This window comes from Beta vulgaris, chromosome 7 (assembly GCF_026745355.1).
Source record: "Beta vulgaris subsp. vulgaris cultivar EL10 chromosome 7, EL10.2, whole genome shotgun sequence".
NCBI classification, from domain to species: Eukaryota; Viridiplantae; Streptophyta; class Magnoliopsida; order Caryophyllales; family Amaranthaceae; genus Beta; species Beta vulgaris.
The window spans coordinates 28,641,869-28,661,533 of NC_079208.1; the positions used below are offsets into that span (position 1 = coordinate 28,641,869).

Here is a 19,665-nt window from a genome sequence, read left to right on the forward strand (position 1 = left end):
TCTCTGGAGCTCATGATCTTCTTTAGCGCCCATGACATGCTTGACGGTATTGCCATATGCCATCTATTCGCTCTTTTGACATAGTATGCATGTATCCATCTAACCCATAGCTTGTCTTACTTCATTGCAATAGCCCAGAAATGTTTAGTTGTGGTAGACTTATTCCGGAGAGTCAAATCAGTAATATTGAGCCCCCCAACAGTTTTGGGGTAGCATAACTGATCGCAAGCTACTAAAGCTTTTTTAGAGGGTGTGTCTCTACCTGTCCAAAGGAAAATTCTACAGCAACTTTGAATTTTCTTCATAATCTTTTTGGGCAACAAAAAAGTTTGGCACCAAAACACTTGCATGCTTAACAGTATAGTTCTGATTAGCTGAACCCTACTTGCGTATGAGAGAATTTTTGCAGTCCAGGTTTTGGTTCTAGAAATGAATATCTCCACCAGAGACTTGCAAGAGGCATATGAGAGCTTCTTGGTTGATAATGGAACACCAAAGGGAAAAAACCAAGAGGGATAAGAGTTAACTCATGAATCTCTGCTGCCAAATTATTAGAAATACCTCCTATGGAAATGTTGCTCTTGTGAATGTTTGCTTCTAAACCTGAAGCTTGAGAGAAGGAGTTAAAGGCATGAAGTAGCAACTGAATAGATGTTGTATCAGCACGAAGAAACATTAATATATCATCTGTAAACATCATATGAGTGATTTTCATTTTTTTACATCTAGGATGGAAGTTGAAGTTTGGGTTATCACCCAACTTAATCATAATATTCGATTAAAGGTTGGTGCGCTACTTATGCTTCTTAGAAATATTGATCAAATATCTGGATTATGTGATGGCACGAGGTTAGTTGTTAATCATTTAAGCATTCGTGTTATTGAAGCTACTATTATTTTCGGAAGCAATGCACTATCGAAGAAAAAGTATTTATCCCAAGAACGACACGAACCCCGTTTGACTCCACCAAATTTCCTATCAAATTTCAGAGACGTCAGTTTCCTTTGATGGTTTATCTTGCTATGACTATAAAATAAAAGTCAAGGACAATCTTTGTATCATGTACGTTTGTTTCTTCACAGACCTGTTTTAAACCATGGACAATTTTATGTTGATGCTTCCAGAATTACGAGCAAAAAAGGTTTCAAGACCTTCCGTTTGATAAAGAGCACAATGTGCTTACAAGTACATCAAATGTTTACAAAGAAGTGTTTGCAAGCATATAAATTGATTTAGACATTTTTATTTGTAATTTGTGTTATTCACCACACTTACATTATGATTTTATGATTTTTTTGTAATTTGTGTCATCGTTATTATGTGAATTCCTTAAATACGTAATAAAACAATAAATACTCCTGTGCATTTTGCACGAGTCCTTAAACTAGTTATTTTTTAAAAGATATGCAAGTATATACAAATTCCAAGCAATCAAGTGTTTTCCATTTCTCCTTGATTAATCCCTTCCCTCTTTTCCTAGTTTTTCTAAATACAGTTTAAATGAACAAAACAATAATTAATGCTAAAAGATAACAAAAACAGCGCACGATACAAGGGGCTCGTAAAATGTAAATAAACATCTTCATATATCACATCTTATCAATTAGATAACATCCAGTTATAATGATCATTAACCCAATATTTACAACATAAACATGCTGAGAGTACGTCTCAGAAGGATTATCAATACATCAAAATGGTGAAAGAAAATCATAAACAATATACATCAAAAGGGAGAAAAGTCAAGGGGAGTGCTATGTTCTTTATCTCCTGTGCTCCTCCTGTTAGAAGGGTTCCTCTGGCTTTAGAAAGTTGTTATATTCCAGTTGGGTCATCTCTCCACCCTTCGCAGGATTAAACATGCATCGGTAGAAACTGCATTCAAGATAGAGTGCAGTCGTCAGAAATTCTGTGTTGGCCACATAGCATAATTTATATTCACCTTCCGCAAAAACCAAGTTCTGTACTTGTATGTGGAAGAAAACAAGGACATGTGAAATGTACATGTATACATGTTTTGCGCTAAAATGCTGATACCACCACCAGCACACTACCAATTGGGACCCTGAAGGGAGTTCCAATAAGGAGAGTCCTCTGTTGCAACAACTCTCACTGGATGTGATTCTCATTTCGCAATATAAGAACATTCTAGCAAACAAAGTCATTAGGAAATGAAAACCAGCATGGGTCCAGCAGGTAGGCTTGCCGCGACATTCTTATTCCATCCCAAAAGGGTCGTTCCAACTTCCAAGCAAGGCTTAACAAGGCACAGCGTTTAAATACAGATAAAGCAACCAAAATAACCACAAATGAGAGATCGCCTTGTTTAACTCCACACGGACGCACGTCTTCTATTGCAATAAAATGAGGATATACTTCCTCTCAACAGAAATTGAGATGACTTGAGCAATAAAAACAAATCGATGTCCCTTGATAAATTCCTAATTCCAACCTGGTTGGAACAGTGTTACATGGAACACAATTTGATCCGACACAGATATGGGGAATGCTATCCCTAGTCAGTCAGGTCTGATAGGGTAAAAATTACATAAAATATATACTTCATTTTTTTAGATGTTACAGTTTCTATTTTAGAAAGTTTTAAATTAGATGTTATACTTTTGTTTTGGGTAATAACTTCTCTCTATCTCTCTCCTATCTCTCCTATCACATGTTCACATGGTAAGAAATCATAAGTTTCAAATTGATATTTTGAGATGAAGTAGCATTACCATAGGTAATGACATTAAATTTCTAGTACCAACTTACTATAATGCATTACCACTCCCACCATTTATGATTTCTTACCAAATGGGCCGTCAATGACTAACGACGTTAACTTGCCGTTAGCCATTAATCCCTTTCATACCCTTCTGTAAAGTTTGAAAATAGGAAACTTTCAAAATAAAAAAGTTTTGGAAGTTTTCGAGAAAAAACATATCACCTTCCACTCTTCTACTCCTGTTTCTTGTTCAATCCTTTCAAGGCCTGGATTCTCAGACCCAAAATCATAGAGTGAAGTTTTGGGAAAACATCAAGGAAGATTGTCCTCACTTTTGTTAGTGAAATTCCAACTCTTTGAAGCAAACTTGGTAAAAGAACGATTGTTGCTGCTGAAAATCTTAGAAAACTACATGAACAAGCAGAAAATGAGAGGGGGTGAGAGAGAAGACAAGAGGAAGAGAGGAAAAGCCTGGAGGCACAAGAGGAGTTAATGAGAGATTTGGAGAGCCTCCTATGGCAATTAAGATTCCAGTGTATAGTGTAGATGATCTCAATGTCATGAAATGATATAGGGTTCATTAACACGAAAAAGAAGTTTCGAGAGAGTCCAAAATCAACACACAACCTGAACACCTCCATCCCCTCCTCGTTCTTCCCTAGCCAACTCACCCTCTATCCCCTCCTCCCCCTGTCACACACCCACCTCAACATCCATCCCCTCCTCCTTCTCCCCCTCTCATGAACACCCTCTATCCCCTCCTCCTCCCCTGTCACAGAGCCAACTCGCCCTCCATCCCCTCCTCTTTCTCCCCCTGTGACACACCCACCTCAACATCCATCCCCCCTCCTTTTCCCCCTCTCACACAACACCCTCCATCATCTTCTCCTTCTCCCCCTCTCACACAATATGAACACCATCCATCCCGTGTCACACCCAGCCACCTCAACATCCATTCCTACCTACTTCTCCCCCGTCACAACAACCTCACGTGCAACCCCCCCTCCTCAACCTAAAAAGAAAGGGTTTAGAGTCCAAAAGGTAGGGTAGTTATGTACCAAAGAAGAGGAGGGGTAAGGGGAGTACTATTCGAAGCCTAAGCAACGTGCTATAGAAGAGGCTACATGTTATGATGAAATGGAGAGTGGTGAGGGTGATGGTGAACAAAATGAGTCTAGAGACTTTGAGAGTAGTGAAAATGACGACTTTAGCGGGTGAAAAAGATGATGACTTGGAAGATTATGTGGATGAAGATGAGGATGAGGGTGTTTTATGAAAAGATGCCTCTGAGAAGGATTTTGAAGAATTCTTGGATGACCACAGTGCAATGGGCAAAATTAACTTAAATGGTAAAGTGGTGGGTCACATGGAGTTTGGGGATGTTAAGCTAAAAGCTTAGATGATTTTCTCCAATAGAGAACATTTTTGGGGAGTTTTAAAGGATTATTGTGTGCATGAGGGCATACTTATGGTTATGTGCCCTGATAAGCATGACAATAAGAGATACACTGCTAGTAAGTGCTACTATGAAGACTGTCCTTGGAGGGTTCATGAATTTTTCCTCATGGATGGGACCACTCGGGCTATAAAGAACATTCCACGGAATCATTCTTGCAAATGCTTACCATCCTTATGTTTTCAACAAATCTATGGAGAAGATCCATAAACATGACTCTGGTGCTGTGAAATACCTTTCTAATACATTTGATCCACAAGTGTGGTGTGATCACAACACCACCAGTTTTGTGGAATCATTGAATGCTTGTACTACGTCCTTGTGATGTCTTTGTTAGAAGGTACACAAGTTTATCTGTCTACATTCGTTTCTTGTATTCATATTAAGCCTACTAACTTATTTCTTGTACCCATTTCATGTTAACAGAGGCTAGAATTTAGTGTATGAAAAACGTTGGGACCAGATTTGACAAGGCACTTGAAATTGGTGTAAACTAGCTCACAACATATGCTGCCAAGATCTTGGAAGAAAGAGCTCAGGAGTAGGTTTTGTCAAGTGGTCAATGCTGGAGGTGGAGAATTTGAAGTGAGAGATGGGAATGTGAAGTTCTCGATATGCCTTAGGATTAAAATTTGTGCATATGTGAAGTGACAAGGCTTTGATATACCATGTAAGCATGCCCTAAGGGTTATTTACCACCAAAGACTTAGCCTCTTGATTTGGTCTCTTCCTACTTCAAAAGGACAACCTACAAATTGACTACTCACGCCATATTCACCCATGCCGGAACCCACCCATTGGCCTTCACTTCATCATTACATATATAAGCAACACAAACAAAGCTAAGCCTATTTTGGTGGTTACTTTCTTTTGCTGTTCAGCTTCTTCCTCATATGTTGGATCTCCTCTTCCAAACTTTTGTTCTCTATAAACTGGTTAGCCTCCATGCTTCCCCTGGTCCCTCTAAGAGGGGCCAGTTTGGTGTAGCTGCTCAATAGTTCTCTTGCACCACTTGAAATTATCACATTCATCACACTTGCAGTAAAGCCTGTGCGGATTTTGTGTGCTCTAAACTTCTTATTGCAAGCATTTTTCCACATTTGCTTGTTTTGTTTGAAACTCTTAGGTGTGAGGATTCGTATGAAGAAGATGAATTGTGCGATTTTAAACTCATGGCTCAAAAAAAGGGTAAAGAAGGTGTTAGTTTGAGAAAACAGGAGAGGGTGAAGGAAATCAGGGTTACGTCAACAATTTTTTCAACCACCAGTAAAATTTGGAAAACACGCGGATACTAGGTGAATATTAAGAAACCTCACCGTAAATAATTTGATTTAGTAAAAAAAAAATAAGAGAGAAAGACAGTGGTGCAACACTACAGCTTTATTTTATTATTTAAAATGTTGGATAGTTGTACTACACCACTATCTCTTCTCAAGGGCGACCTTCTTTAGTAGTAGTTTAAACCTTCCCCATCCTCTTCCCTTTCCCCTTTCCCCGCATTCAAAATAAAAAAGTAACCAGAGAAGGAATTAGCAAGAGAACAAAAAGTTAGCATGGAGCAATTGCCCTACTTGCCAGTGAGGCTTGGTGACCAAGAAAGTAAGAAAAAGCTCATAATTGAATTGGGAAAATTGTAGAAAACCCTAGATCTGACTTTCATGTACGTCTCTCACAAGCCCCAACCGTACCCAAAACGTATGCAAATTCCGCCTGCTCGTACCCAAGAACATCAAATGTACTAAGATTTTTGAGTTTGCTTTGGGGTCGAATCCTAGTTGTACCCGTATCGTATGTGATTAAGCCCTCAAGAGGCATTCATGTGCTTCAAAGGACTCACTTTCTCCAACATGCAAGTCTTCGTCTTCAACGAGTATCCAAAGTTTGAGGTATAATGAAACATGTAGCAACCTAACGCAATTTGGGTCACTTTCTAACTGCAATTCAAGACATGCGATCTAATTTACGGTATGAGGGACCCATCAGCGATCTAGGATGATGTTCCAATTAATGCCTTTTTGTAGATAAATGAAGTTAATGTTGTTTAAAAAAAATCAAATAGTATTTTTTAATTTAATTACATATATTGTCTAAGAAAGTACTATGTTGTATAAGGACTTAGAAATGTTGAATATAAAAAAGAGCAAATGTGGACTCTTCTTTGATTGGAACAAACGTTTTTCCTCTAAGGTTAGAACCACGCGACGATCCTCTCTCGTTACTCTTTAGTAAATGACTACATTATTTCACTGAATGAGTTACATTAGAGAAGTAATAATCTAAAATATACAAAATTATAGATCCAAAAATATTAAATATCTTAAAAAATCTAATAAAATTAACTTTTATCTAATATTATTATTTAGCCTAGATTTTTTTTGTAAGTGGTAAATACGGCATATGTTGGATGAATTATCATAAATCACAATATAGCAATTGGAATTAGGGGTATCACTATTGGGAAATTGATCCTCATACCAGTTTCCAAAGATGTAGCTCATGTCAAATTTCGACGGTCGGGAGACACATAAATATTTGTTGAGACCCATTAAAGGGCTCATCATTAGCAACGGAAAATGACAATGAATGACAAGGTGTACTAAGAGGCTGACAGCTGAGAATTGAGATACACCCAATGATTGCCCATATAGAGCAAGCCTCCTCTTGGTGACACATGGGGTAATATGTTAGAGATAACAATCTAAGATTTTTATTGTATAGAAAGACATGACTAAATGCATTATGAATTATGATGGAAAAAATAAGAAATTTTCTAGCTTCCCGTCACGTGATAATTTTCTAGCTTCTTATCACGTGATTGTAGGCAATTCAGATTTCTAATGACAGGTATGTGTTCCTCACATCAGGCACACAAGTCCGCATGTCTATTTCTCACCTCAGCCTAAGCTGGAGGAGCACTATCACCTCAATAGTCAGTACACCTTTTAAATGGAAAGAGAACTTGTTGGTACTCCTCACAATGCCAATGTAATCTTGTTTAATCTGATGTCTGATGTTGAAAATATGATAGTCAACCAATGGGAAGGTGGTATCATAAACAGCACGAAACAATCAATCACCTCTGCCTTTCAGGATAAAGGACAAGTCTCATAATATGAACTCTGAACTAGATATAGAAATCTGAAGAATATGCAAGATGTGCCACATAATTCCCAACCTCCTACAGCTCCAGGACATTTATTTGAAATAAGTTCCATTAGATAATTGTAAGAATCAAGACTAGTGCAATAAAACAGGAAGTATAGAAGTTCAAAATATTCTATAGCAAGGGAAAAAAATCAGAAAACATCAAATGTGACATCAATATGCCTACTGACCTTCCATCCATGCCAAGAATTACCACTGTATTCTTTTGATGCCCAAATGCAACAATATACTGATTTCCTTCAAGCAAACGAAATTGAGCAACTGACCATTCTGAATTGAAATACCTAGGCAACACTCCTGGAAAACAAAAAGGATATAGGGTTAAGAGTCAATATGAAAAAAGATTAGCAACTCAAAAGCCCATTTATTTTTCTGGGACACAGGGCAAAGGAAAGTTCTCCAAATTTTGTATCAGTGTACCATGAGCCAGCCGCAAAGATTCTTTGAGAGCAGATGATTCCCAAACACATGTAAATTAGTAGGACAAACCATCTAGATGTACTACACATATACTTCAACCCCCTATCCCAACCACCCTTCTCCTCATGCTGAACTCACAAAGACCAAAACCCAAGAAAAACTAACTAAACATAATGCTCACAACACTTACCAACTCAAGATGTTGAAGAAAATTTTAATAAAAGAAAGAAATCACCAATTAGAAAGGACCTCATAGATAATTAAAGTAAAAATCCAGATCATCAACTCACAGGGAGCTTATTAGATTATTGGTGACAACTAAACTCTCTTCAACGATAGCTTTTTTTTCCTTTATACAGATATAAGCATAGGTGTGAGAGGGATTAGTATGAGATATAGAGCAAAATTTAGTAAAAAGTGCACCAAAACCGATAATACAAATTCTTAAATAAGACCATCTTAAAATATTTCTTTATACAAATACAAGCATCAGTAAGCCCAATCATTAGAGTGTTTTATCATTAGTAAGCACCTGCAACATTAACCCGCTTGTAAAACAGATAAAAAAATAGAATAGCATTAGGTTAGGATATCACAATTCACAGGTACTGTTGTGGGTATCAAGAAAGAGATAAAAAAGACGAGAGAGAAATTAATCTTCAAAATTTTGGCATGCAGAAGCCCAAGACTCTGACAACACTAAACAGTTTCTAAGAGCAATTTGACACATTAAGCTAAAAAGCTAGAAATAAATTAAACTTTAGTGGACAATTTCCAGTTCATAATACTATTCGAAGAACCACTTGAAAGCCTTAATTCTGAGCTAGGGTGGGCCATGGTGCACAATAGTTATGAGAAAGGTAATGGAGGAATAGGAAGAGAGAAAATAAACTAGGAGACATAAAATGCTGACATAGAAGGTAAATGTTTATATGAGAACAAGTGCAAAATATTGTGTCCGTGTTTCATGTGGCCTTCATTATGAAAAAACATTGAGTAAACTAACAGAAGACTAATTAATACTCCCTCCGTCCGTCTAAGATTGCTCCATTGGAGTATTTTTTTATTTTATGTTTGTGTTGGGTGGAGTTGATGTGAGAGGAAACTGGAGGGACTAAAAGTGGTGTATCTGAGAGTAAAGTGGTGATCCCTCATCACCATTAGTGGTACGGAGAAAACTCAAATGGGATCAATAGAAAAAGGAAATTGGTACAATCTTAAAGGGACGGAGGAAATAAATCTATAAGGAGCCACTGACGTAGAGAACACAACATTTTCAGTTAACAGAATATTAACCATCAACCTTATCGAAAATGCAACAAGCATTGCGAAATACGCATCATTGATTGTTGCCACAGAAAAAAAAATTATAAGCCTTCAGCACTTCTTATTTCAGCTGATATTGTACCATCAAAAGAAATATTCCCCAAAAATGTCTGACGTTTAGGGGAAAAAATTGGAGTTACCATAGCTCATAAATTTTAATAGGAATTGCAACTGACCTTTAATAAAAGAAAGAGATGAACCAGCTGGTGCACCAGCAGCATTGCTTTCAGGAGGAGGATTTTGATTGTCAATTACTGGGACACCTGAATTTACTTTCAAGCTGAAAACATGTACAGTGCCCTTGTCACTTGAAACAGCTAACCACTGAGCAGTTGTAGAGAAAGCCAAACTGTATATCTCTGCTCTATCTGCACCTCTTCTTACCTACATCACCGATGTGTAGAACATGTCAGATTCTTCTGCAATACTCTATGTCATTGGAGAGAGAACATGAGGATAAAGACTAATGGTTGAACAACAATTCAGTAAGATTGCAGTAGGTAGGGTTAGGGGAGCTCAAATGTACACATCCTTAACCTCGTAGAGCAAATAAGCATCACGGACCACTGACCACATCCACTATAATTCATTAACAGTAAAGGGGAAAGTAGAAACAGTTAACTATAACCCAAAAAAAAAAAATATCTTCATAACAAATGACACAAATGTTAAGAACATTGTATTAAAACAAACTTAGCTAATAGTTCCATCATATACGCTACAAATATCTCAAAGGCCAAAAATGTAACAAGACGTCAATAAACAGATGACACCTCTTGGTCTCCTTTTTAAAGACCCCACTAGTGATGGTTCACTTTCTCCTTTTTATCCCCTTCTGTTGTTGACTTCCTCCATCCTTTAGTAAGTGGCGAACTTGGTCTTCCACATACAATTAGCTTTTGATTTGAAACTAATGAATGGACTAAATTATCCCTATTTAAATCACATCCTACTTGCTTTCTCCCTCATTAAAGATATTGATGCATTCATAGGCAGACAAAATTAGAAGAGATCCAGTATTTCCGACAGAAAGTGTAAATTTGACATGCATTAGAAGACAGTTACTTTTGAAAAGATGGACGCTGGTTAAAGCACAGATGAAGTAACCATTAACCAATAGCTAACTAAGGTAATTACTGCTGAAAAAGAAGCATCCCAGTTATGTAAAACATGTAATTAGGAATACCTAACAAGAAGGGCAGACTAGTAATATCAACATAATTTTATTCGATTGAACTTGTAAGTGAAGATATCAGTATTACTTAGAAGAGACAACCGGACAAGTGGAAGGAACATTATATTAAATAGCGAAGAGTACAGAGGAAGACGATAGGATAATATTGTGTGAGTTTTACTTGTATTTGGCTTTCTTTAAGAAAAATTAAGCCTCTCGAATACTTGAAACCTGTCACTGAATTCAACCACCAAAGACCACCCCTTGCATACGACATCAATACTTTCACGTCTACACAGAAAAAGGTAGAATGGAGGCATTGCATTAGATGGAAAAGGACAGCAAAGCAACAATTATGAGGAGGGTGGGGAAACTGAGAGGGGAGAAGGAGGAGATAATGTGGTTCAAGAGAGCAGAGAGAGGCCATGGCCGTTCCCTTTCTTTGATCCAGTAGAAACCAAACAACCAAAAATGAAATCAAATTAGATTTCCAATCTGAATCATATTGAATTCCGTAACTTTTTATCTCTCAGCTACTCCAAATCCACTCTGTTCTCTCTCTGTCTCCATGCCTCCCTTCTCCACTCACTTCACCTCATTCTTTCTTGTCTCTACCAATTCATCACACCCTGTAAACCACAACAAAACATCCACTACCAAGCATCGTTCTTCCTCTCTCTATCACACTTTCCAACCTCCTTCCCCACACCCGAAACCCCCGGATCAATTTAAACTCTATACGTGAATATTCAATTTTCTACAGTAAATCGAAATGGATACATGGAAATAAGCATCCATGTGAACAAGAAATTCCCAACAGAACTATATGATGATGAAGCAGTGTGGGTGTAACATAATCCCAAAACCAACATAGATAAAAGGCTTCTGCGCAGATAACTCAGTGGGCTCTGTGCACATGCTACTGCCTGCTACTGAACAGACGAAACACAGATTAGAAGGAAACAGGCAAGACGGCAGAGAATGGTATGATCGAAAAAAATAGACTAGAGCATCGGCAAGCAGAAATATAAAGTCAACTTGCTCCTAAATATACACTGATCTTCTAATTGTATAACGTAAAGAGTTTATTAAACTGCATATGAGTAGTTTTCATATTCCACAAACCAAATCCTAAAAATCATGTCAAAGAAACAATTCTAGCTTTCAAGGCGAAGAGGCTGAAAGGCCACAGCACAAAATTCTCTGAAATAGGTCACAAAAAGAATTTACCCTTTATAGATGAAAACTAGATGATAGAAATATAGGGAAAAACCGAGCTCAAAATGATGAATATGAGATAGACAATTTTCTCCCAAGTTCTATACAGATTCTCGCTATTAATATATGCCTATACAAAGTACAAACAAGCATAAGGAGACATAATGAACAGTTAAAGAAGTTCATGAAAGTCATAATATATCACTCTCTCTCGCCCTATCACGTGGGAACGTTTTCCATCTCATCTTATCTCTCTCTTATCATCACATGGGTCTCCTAAACTGCCATGCTTCCCTCAACATCGCAACTCAAAAAAAAAGGACAAAGTTGTTGGGAGCGTTGGCATACTTAATTATGTATTAGTAGGCAGTAATAACATGAAAATAATACATGTGTGGGGCACAAAAGGAAAGATGAAGTATTAATTCATAGTATTAAAATTGATGTGTGTTGATCATGGAAAGACAAATAGAAAAACTTTAGTTCAAAGATAATAATAAACAATTGTTGGGACAATTTTAAAAAAAAAAAAATTAGAGGGTAAACTAACAAGGGACAACCCAAAAAGGAAAGTGAATAAACTAAAAACAGAGTTTTAGGAGAAATAATGTGTTGCATGCAGGGGATAGAGAATTATGAAATAACAAGGGGTTTGATAAAGTTCAAGGTCCAAAAGGCTTTACATGATCCACAATCCTAAGCCTTGGCATAAAACTCAATCTTGTTTGTAGCAATTGTCTCTCTTGAGAATGCCTTGGATACTTTCTCGAACGCAATAAGCACCCTTCTATCAAATAAATATATGTGGACTAATACGGACTAGATAAATGCATGTAGCTAAATACACAAAACTTGGGGCCTCAGGCACGTATGAACACATTTAGGAAATAAGAATTACAGCACAATAATCTCATGGACACAATAAGGGTCACACAAGAAGATTTAACATGAAACCTGAGAACCATGAGAAAACCATGAATCAATGCATTAGGAATTTCAATGACGTGTATGATACGGTGACTTCCAAGGCTTCTAAAATCTCTCCAATCTAACCAAATCACCTTAGAACTTGGATCACCTAGATCCGAGCCCTCACCCGTATTTACCCAAACACCTCACATGTTGTCTTTTTCCTCTCTCCACACCTATCATTCCCATCCCATGACCTATATTTATAGTCAACTAGAATTAATAGAATCCTATTAGGAATACAATAATCCTAAATAGAGTATAATACATGTCAAATTACATCTACTTTCCTAAATACAACTCTACCACAAACTATAATCTTTGACATACTTGGTACTTGCCAAAATACATGAAGAATATCACTCCTAAACATGGAGATTCTTTAATGAAGACAAAGTTGTTGGGAGCGTTGGCATACTTAATTATGTATTAGTAGGCAATAATAACATGAAAATAATACATGAAACAACAATAAGGGTCACACAAGAAGATTTAACATGAAACCTGAGAACCATGAGAAAACCATGAATCAATGCATTAGGAATTTCAATGATGTGTATGATATGGTGACTTCCAAGGCTTCTAAAATCTCTCCAATCTAACCAAATCACCTTAGAACTTGGATCACCTAGATCCGAGCCCTCACCCGTATTTACCCAAACACCTCACATGTTGTCTTTTGTCTTTTTCCTCTCTCCACACCTATCATTCCCATCCCATGACCTATATTTATAGTCAACTAGAATTAATAGAATCCTATTAGGAATACAATAATCCTAAATAGAATATAATACATGTCAAATTACATCTACTTTCCTAAATACAACTCTACCACAAACTATAATCTTTGACATACTTGGTACTTGCCAAAATACATGAAGAATATCACTCCTAAACATGGAGATTCTTTAATGAAGAATATCCACCATGGGCACGAACCATCGTCACACAATCATCTAGTCAAACAACTTGACCACAAAGTCATGGGACCTAGCATCGCACTCGAACATCGTCATGCTCCTACCGAACGAACAACCATTACAAGACTCGATTCTCAGTATACAACACCAGTATATACACTTCTTCACCACATGCGTTCCTATAGGTGACCAAACTACGAAGCCACTCCCGACTTTATTACATAGTTTTCTATCAAGGCCTATTGCGCGCTCAGTTTTCCAACCAAAACCACAAACTTATGTGAAGAAAACGTGCAACCTAAATAACACGTAGTCATAGTTGTTCTACCTACCCGGGACACTTAAAACTTCTACCATGATTGCTTCTACTTTCTCGTGCACGAACCATTATTACATGGCAACATGATCTCCCACGAACTTGCATACATGCCACTAAGCTACATCAGCCGCTCAACATCCACGTGTTACCGGCGCCAAGTCATCTATGGGACCACCCATGCACATTCTTTACAACCAACCCTCTCCGATACCAATTGTTAGTAATATGTGTCACAAGGTCTAACAAATCGAGTAATCAGAGTATAACAAACACGAATAAAGAAATTAAACAATAAAAAACGCATAAGATATAATGTGGAAGCTCTTTAACTCGGAGAAAACCACGAACATTGCACGAAGACTTTTGAGAGATGATTATACAAGGGAAATTCTTAATCTCTCTCATCTCTCTAATCTCTCTTCAGGAGTCTCTCTAGATCTAAGAATATATGTCTCACTCGCATCTAATGAATAAATGTACTCAACCATATTTATACTAGAATTAAAAAGAAAAAACCGAATGAAATAGGAAACCGACTCCGAGTAGAAAAACAAGTAAAATCTCGTAGCTAATGAATACCACGTCCAAGTCATGGCCTTCCTCACAAGCCATGCCAAACCCGTGGCCTTGAGTTGTTCACCCAATCACAAGCCATTAAACACGATGGCCTGCGCGTGTATTCACTAGCAACGCCACGGTCTTGCACTCTACATGCTTGGCTCATTGTGTCGTGACACACACACACTAAGCACTCGTAATTGTCTACTCATTTTTCCAACAATCTTCAACACATATCCAACAATATTACGTTAATCGAAAATATGGACACAAGAAATTTGCTAGAGATACTAAGTCATTCTAAATTGATATGCTTAGCCGTTAGTGGCAATAGCTCCAAACAAAGCATGCCTTCATCTATTTACAATAATGAACTTCTATTATTTCAAGTAATCACATAAATATGAAAGCAACAATTTCACCATTTCCTTTACGAACAATTGTTAAACATTCAAAACAATTCAATTTTTCTCATGCAGACACCAAAATGAATACGCAGCACTTTGCTGTGGCTTTCAGGTAGACATTAATGCATGAAGTACATAATATTATCCTTACTTATCCATCATTCTCTTCTTATAACAGCCAAAAACATGCCACCTATCACTTTACACAGCGGAATCAAACATGAAAATACTTTTTCATGACCTAGACACCCAAAATCAGGAACTCCAAATCACTGCTCTCAACTAAATCTCATTCCCACTCTGTTTTAACCCAATCATAACTAAACAGCAGACCATGAAGGAGCAACTCTATAAGAGCCTTTGACTGTGAATTTAAACAACATACAAATAAAAATGACGAGCAATATTTCAACAATGCTTCTAGCTCTCTTGTCTACAAATCTTCAATCGCTAGCTAGCATGTCTATAAGATATTAGATATATCCAAATTTGGTAATTGTATTAACTAATTTACATTAACTAATAGGAAAGGCCACACAACAATGAATTCTGATGCAAAAAAGAAAGTCAATTCTCACGCAATAATGAGTTCAAAGCAAAAGTTACCTCCTGAAGCAATGTACCATCAAAAGTGTTATACACCCTCACAAGCGTCCCCTTCGAGCTCGCAGTAGCCAAAAGACCTCCATCCTGTGTTAAAGCAAAGCAGGCAATCCTCGAATCATGAGCCATAATAAACTTAGTCTTTCTAGAAGCATAATGCTCAACCCTAACTTGACCCTTTCTCAATCCAGGACACACCAACACCAATTTCCCTGCCGACTGCGAAACCTCACACAACCCCTTTGGATTAGCACTGGTCTCAATCTGATGCAACAGCTTTAAATCAGCAAAATTATAAACAAACACCTTCTGCTCCAAAACCACCACAATTCGATCACGACGAAGCCGAACCCCACGAACCTCGGACCGAAACGACAATTCCCCAATACACCTGCTCTGATGATCATCCCATATCATCACCTTATTTACAGGGTACTGAGGGTCAGGTCCTCCACCAACTAAAGCAAGAATATTACACCGGTATAACATCTCCACCTTCCCAATACCTCCACCTCGATCGAAATCTCGCCGAAAAATCTCTCGAAACGGATCGCAATTGTAAATTCGAAACCCCCGATCTGTACCAGAGGAAAAACACCCAGAATCTTGATTAAACGAAACATGGAGAAGAGTAGGGGGTTGTTGCGAAGACGCCGAATTAGGGTTAGGGTTTTCAGAGAGAGAAGTACGAATTGGGGGAAGAGAAGGAGGAGGAAGCGGAGGAGAGAGAGAATCAATTTCTTCCGAATTTGAGTCGAAGTAGAGGTGTTCAGATTGCTGAGACATGGAGGTTGGCGGTGATGAAGGTGTAGATTGATGATTGGGCTCTACAACGGAGAGAAAAGAAGAAGGGGGAGAAGAAGATGAAGAATTAGGGCTAGGGTTAGTGTTTGGATTGTTCGGCCAAGCTGATACGGTCGCCATTGTTGATGCTTCAGAACTCAGATGATGAATTTGATGCTAAAAGTTCTATATTAGGAAGAACCTATCTGATGACTTTTTTTTTCGAGTTTTATAGATAGTTGAACTGTAAAAGTTTAGGTCTAATTTTTCACATACTTGCTTTCACTTGCAGTTAGTTTTTCCCTTCGGGGACGTCTGATAAAATAGTTCTTTTTTTTCGATAAAATAGTTAGTGAAATAATAGATTAGTGATTTTAATAGAGATTTAAGGATTAGGGGCAAATGGATTCTTTGATTGGAGGTCAAGTGAGGAGATGGCAAGTTGAGAACACGCAACTGATAATTGCTTCATTTGATTCCTTAAATTGAAAAGCCCATTTTTGTATAGTCCGTTGAACCTATAAATGAAGTTTTGAGCTCGCGATAATAATTTTGTTAACTATTTTTAAAAAGTCATATGTCACTTGTTTCTCATTGGAATTGAGTTTTGATGATCGTTGGAAAGCTATCGACCCTAATTTTCATCTCCAACTTTCTAAAGTTATTGCGTGTGCTATGAGATATGGTTTTTTTGAAGTTAACCCTTATGCACAAATCCTTATAGAATGAGTTACTCCCATGAAGTTACTTGTATGAATATGTGGTTACTTTAACAATAAAATGGTATTTAAGAGTACAATGATGAAACATACGCAGTATTAGTTGGCGCAACCAAAGGAAAGATCTATCCGAAGAGCCAACCCAAAATCAATTTAAATTGTGCTTTTGAAATATTATTCTAAAGCCCAATTGATTATTCATGATAATTAATTGTATTTTAAGCCCATAAAATATTTTGATCCATTTAAATTATTTTAAAGGCCCAATTATCTTAAAAATGCGTTTAATGAAAAAGGATGGCAAATGAGGTGGACACAGGAGTTACGCCTAGCGCACCACGTGCGTCCAGCACATTGGATGAGTTGTGTTAGGCGCGACAATGTGCTCCTGACATGTGGAATTGTGACTCACACAGAGTCATGCGCCTAGCGTAGTCCCTGTGTGAGACGCAGATTCCTTTTTCTATCTATTTTAAATATGCGTATACACGTGTACAACTTTGATTTGGCAGGTCGTGTTAGGCGCGCCAATGTGCATCTGACACATGGATTTGCGCCTCACACACCAGTCTACGCCTAGTACATGGGTGCATGAAGCGCAAATTCTCGTTGCCTATAAATACGGGTGATTTTCCGAATCAATTACGATTTTTCAATTATTATTTCACGAGCACAAATACTTCTGAACTATACTTCGAACCTCTAAACGCTCAAAAACCTTCAATACTTCAAATCCTTTTCCAGTTCCTGATCATATTATGTTATTAGTTCCACGATTGCTTCGCCTGAAGGTCGTTACTCTCTTCGACCTAAGCCGCATAGGTATAATTCCTGAGGACCCTTGAATAATTGAATTATATTTATTGTCGAGAAGTTACTAACAATTTCTTGTCGTGAAATAGATATTTAATTGATAATTGTGATTATTGTATATACTAATCCTTTTTACTATTATTTTTGTATATAATATTCATATTGTTTTAATTTATTTGTCATGTGCATGATTTTTATGATCGACATGTTATCATTGCTAAACAAGACTTAAAGAACTATTCTAACTAATTCAGATAATTTGGACAACCTACTAGGTACCTTATAATAATTTTGTTAGTCGAGAACAAGCACTTAAGCAACTACAAGGGGGGGATGAATTGTAGTTGGGGAGATTTTCTAACTTTTTGCGAAAATAAAAGAATGATTGACTAAGAAAGAGATAATGCATAAACAAGAAAGAAATAAGAACACGGGATTTTTAGAAGGAAAACTTCCTAGGCCCAATAGGAAGAAAAATCTTGACCACGAGGGATTTTGACTCAATTCTCTTTAACAATTTTAGGCCAAAAGACTTTCTTTTGTACAACCTAAATTCGGACCTACTCTGTTCCTCTAGGAACTGGTTCCCAATCAACTTGTTCCCCTGAACAGTTGACTTTCTCTCTTGACTTCACTCGAAGTCTTTTCTCTTTCTCTCTTCTCTTTCTCTTTCTCTTTTTCTCTCAAAATGATTACACATTTAGATTCACTCAACCCAATCTATAATACACTAAGTAATAATGAAAGAAGAGTAAAACCGAATACACTTTCACTAAGATATTACACTTAAAATTCCGAAAGCATACATTAAAAGATTGTTACACAAAACTATTTGTAGAAGACAATCTTCCCATGATCCTCTCCACGATCTTAATGAAGCTTAAATTCAGCCACACTCCTTCCATGAACTATCCGTTGCAAATTTCTGTTGGGTGTTAGTTGGTTAGTTTCCACATGTTCAGCCACTAACACACGCGTACTCACTTTCCCACGCCTTGTAAGTAGGTGGGTTGTTGTGGTTCCTAAAATCTAGGAACTACCTCAACTTATTCACTTTAGGCGCTTGTTAGGTTAGATTTTGACGGCTCTTCTTCAAGAATTCTATCCAAAAAGCTGCGCACAAACTAACTTCACAGAATATTATGGAATCATAAAATATCACAATCTTTACATCCATAATATCACTGGTTTTGTCACAAATAAAGTTTAACAACTTAATTTTTGATTAATATCCTAATTAATTCTCCATAAGTTATTTAACATATTATTTGTGATTACTAAAGATAATAATAAAAGAATAAATCTAATTATAAACTAAGTTCAAACAAGAACAACTAAATCTAATAACATAAAATAAACTAATAACACACGAATAAAAACGAAACTAACACGAATAAAAACGAAACTAAATTAAACAAAGTTAATTATTTTTCATCATCAAAATAGTGAAACAACAATATTCTCCCTTTTTGATGATGACAAATAATTGGAAAATTTTTATGTTTTTTATGTTTTAAGAAAGAACGAAAGAAGAAAAAATCAGAAAAAAATAACACAAAAAAAAATCACACAAACTAGACCTACGTATACTCAACTGAGACTGGGAACAGGATCAGGTTGCATAGGAACTAATTAGGAACGAAGAAAAAAAATTATACAGCAATATCTCTTCCCCCTTTGTCATTATCAAAACCAATGGATGAACCTGCAGCACTAGAGAGTCAACAGTCTAGGCATCAAGCAAGTTGCTCGAACATAGATCTCATAATATTAGCCATCCAAGCAAACAAAAAAAAAATAAGCAGGCAGAAAGCAACAATATGGACAGCAGATTTTAAGCAATATGCAGAGTAAAGCAGAAAAATAGAAGAAATTAAAAGTGCTTCATGTGTCTCAAAAGGACACATAAAGAGAGATCCAAAAGAAATTGTTTAACAATAATTACAGCCACAAAAAAACTTGTTCAATTGTTTCAAAGTTAAAGGAAGTTAGGGCTTTGAGCGTTTGAAGAGAGAGGAGACCCCAAAATCAATTTTTGAGATCACACCATCCACCTTGTTCCTGATCCCCGTATCTTGATGGCTATCAGTTG

The 19,665-nt window shown here is 37.0% G+C and overlaps 1 protein-coding gene across 1 annotated transcript; it reads right to left on the reverse strand.

The window, feature by feature from the left end:
• Positions 1-1,563: 1,563 nt before the first annotated feature.
• LOC104898965 (autophagy-related protein 18a) lies at positions 1,564-16,324 on the reverse strand. Its single transcript, XM_010686108.4, has 4 exons — positions 15,262-16,324; positions 9,267-9,474; positions 7,515-7,641; positions 1,564-1,876 (listed from the first exon to the last, which is right to left on the reverse strand). The coding sequence occupies exons 1-4, from the start codon at positions 16,180-16,182 to the stop codon at positions 1,786-1,788; spliced, it is 1,347 nt and encodes a 448-aa protein (XP_010684410.1). The 5' UTR covers positions 16,183-16,324; the 3' UTR covers positions 1,564-1,785.
• Between the last annotated feature and the right edge of the window lie 3,341 nt (positions 16,325-19,665).